This window comes from Alligator sinensis, unplaced genomic scaffold (assembly GCF_000455745.1).
Source record: "Alligator sinensis unplaced genomic scaffold, ASM45574v1 scaffold781_1, whole genome shotgun sequence".
Classification (NCBI taxonomy): domain Eukaryota; kingdom Metazoa; phylum Chordata; order Crocodylia; family Alligatoridae; genus Alligator; species Alligator sinensis.
This window is the reverse complement of record NW_005841845.1, coordinates 4,195,124-4,196,299: the sequence shown is the minus strand read 5'-3', so window position 1 is coordinate 4,196,299 and position 1,176 is coordinate 4,195,124. Positions and strand designations below refer to the sequence as shown.

Genomic DNA, 1,176 nt, shown 5'->3' with positions numbered 1-1,176 from the left:
GGGCCCCTGGCAGCCAGAGAAGGGCAGGGCTCCTTGCCCTGCTGCAAGCCTGGCTCAGGCGCTTGCGAGCCCAGCTCCCCCCATGTCTGCCTGGGACCCCCGGGAGCCGCTTTGCAAGCAACCCCCCTCACTCCGCCTGCTTTTGTCCTGAGCAAACACCCGGCCGCGTTCCTCGATGTCTCCGGAGAGACGGGAGCGGGGCTGCGCCATGCAGCCTGGGACCATGGTCCCCAGCACTGAGGGCTGCTCCCTGCACCCAGCCACGGCCTCAAGCCTGGGGTTCGCCCGTGTCCCAAGTGCATCCATGTTGGGAGACACGGCCTGCTATTCAGAGCCCTGGTGCCAGCTCCGGGCCAAACGGCCTCGCTCCGGCCCGGGCAGACGGCACTGGGTGACCAGACACCGGCTGCAGCTGGGTCCAAGGCTTCAAGTCCAGACCCCCCCCAGCTCCTCCCTGGCAGGGTTCATTTGAGCAAGCCCCTGTTTCTATTGGGGTGTTGCCTGGCCCCCTGCCCCTGCTAGGTGCTAACCTGGCCCATGCCCTGAGCATCCCGGGCTGGGTCTGGGGGTCTCCCGTGCTACGTCCCCATGAGCTGCCCCAACACCCGGGGGCACCAGGCGGGCTCGTGGGCAGGACCGACCAGGGCAGGGGAGCTTGCAAGGCCCTGGCTTCGTGCCCCATTGGGCGGGCTCTGCCTGGGGCAGCCCCTGTGACCCTGCCCAGGGAGGACACGGGGCTCCAGCCGCGCCAGGGGCTGTGCATTTCCCTGGTTCGACTCCCCTAAAGCAGCTCGTACGTGAGGGCTTACCGCGTGCGGGGCCACAGGGTCAGGCGGTCTGGGGAAGAGGGCTGCTGCCTCTGAGCCGGCCGGCGCCCAGCCTGGCCTGTGGCTCCCCCCCCGCCCCGCCGCCCGCCCAGCTCCATCGCCCCCCAGGGCCATAAATCACGGCCCGTGACAGCTTTGCAAGGCAGCAGGCGCAGGCGTGAGATGGGGCAGGGGCCGGGGGTCTCGTCTGTGCTGTCCCCAGCTGTGAGGCCCCAATCCTGGCCCCGGGCACAGCCCAGCAGGGCCCTTCCCCGCAGAGGCAGGATTGGGACCCCTTCCTCTCCCAAGATGCCTACCCCACCTGTCCCCGCTCCGGTCCGGGCAGGCGGGCGCCAGGGGCTGCCCCCGC

General features: G+C 70.2%; 1 protein-coding gene across 1 annotated transcript in view; it reads right to left on the bottom strand.

Annotated features, from left to right (window-relative positions):
* Positions 1-1,165, bottom strand: part of TCTEX1D4 (Tctex1 domain containing 4) — a 1,951-nt gene extending 786 nt beyond the window's left edge. Inside the window, 3 exon segments of the mRNA XM_025207164.1 lie at positions 160-215; positions 810-903; positions 906-1,165. Of these exon segments, the coding sequence (XP_025062949.1) occupies positions 160-215; positions 810-903; positions 906-941 (186 nt within the window). The 5' untranslated portion in view covers positions 942-1,165.
* Positions 1,166-1,176: the final 11 nt, after the last annotated feature.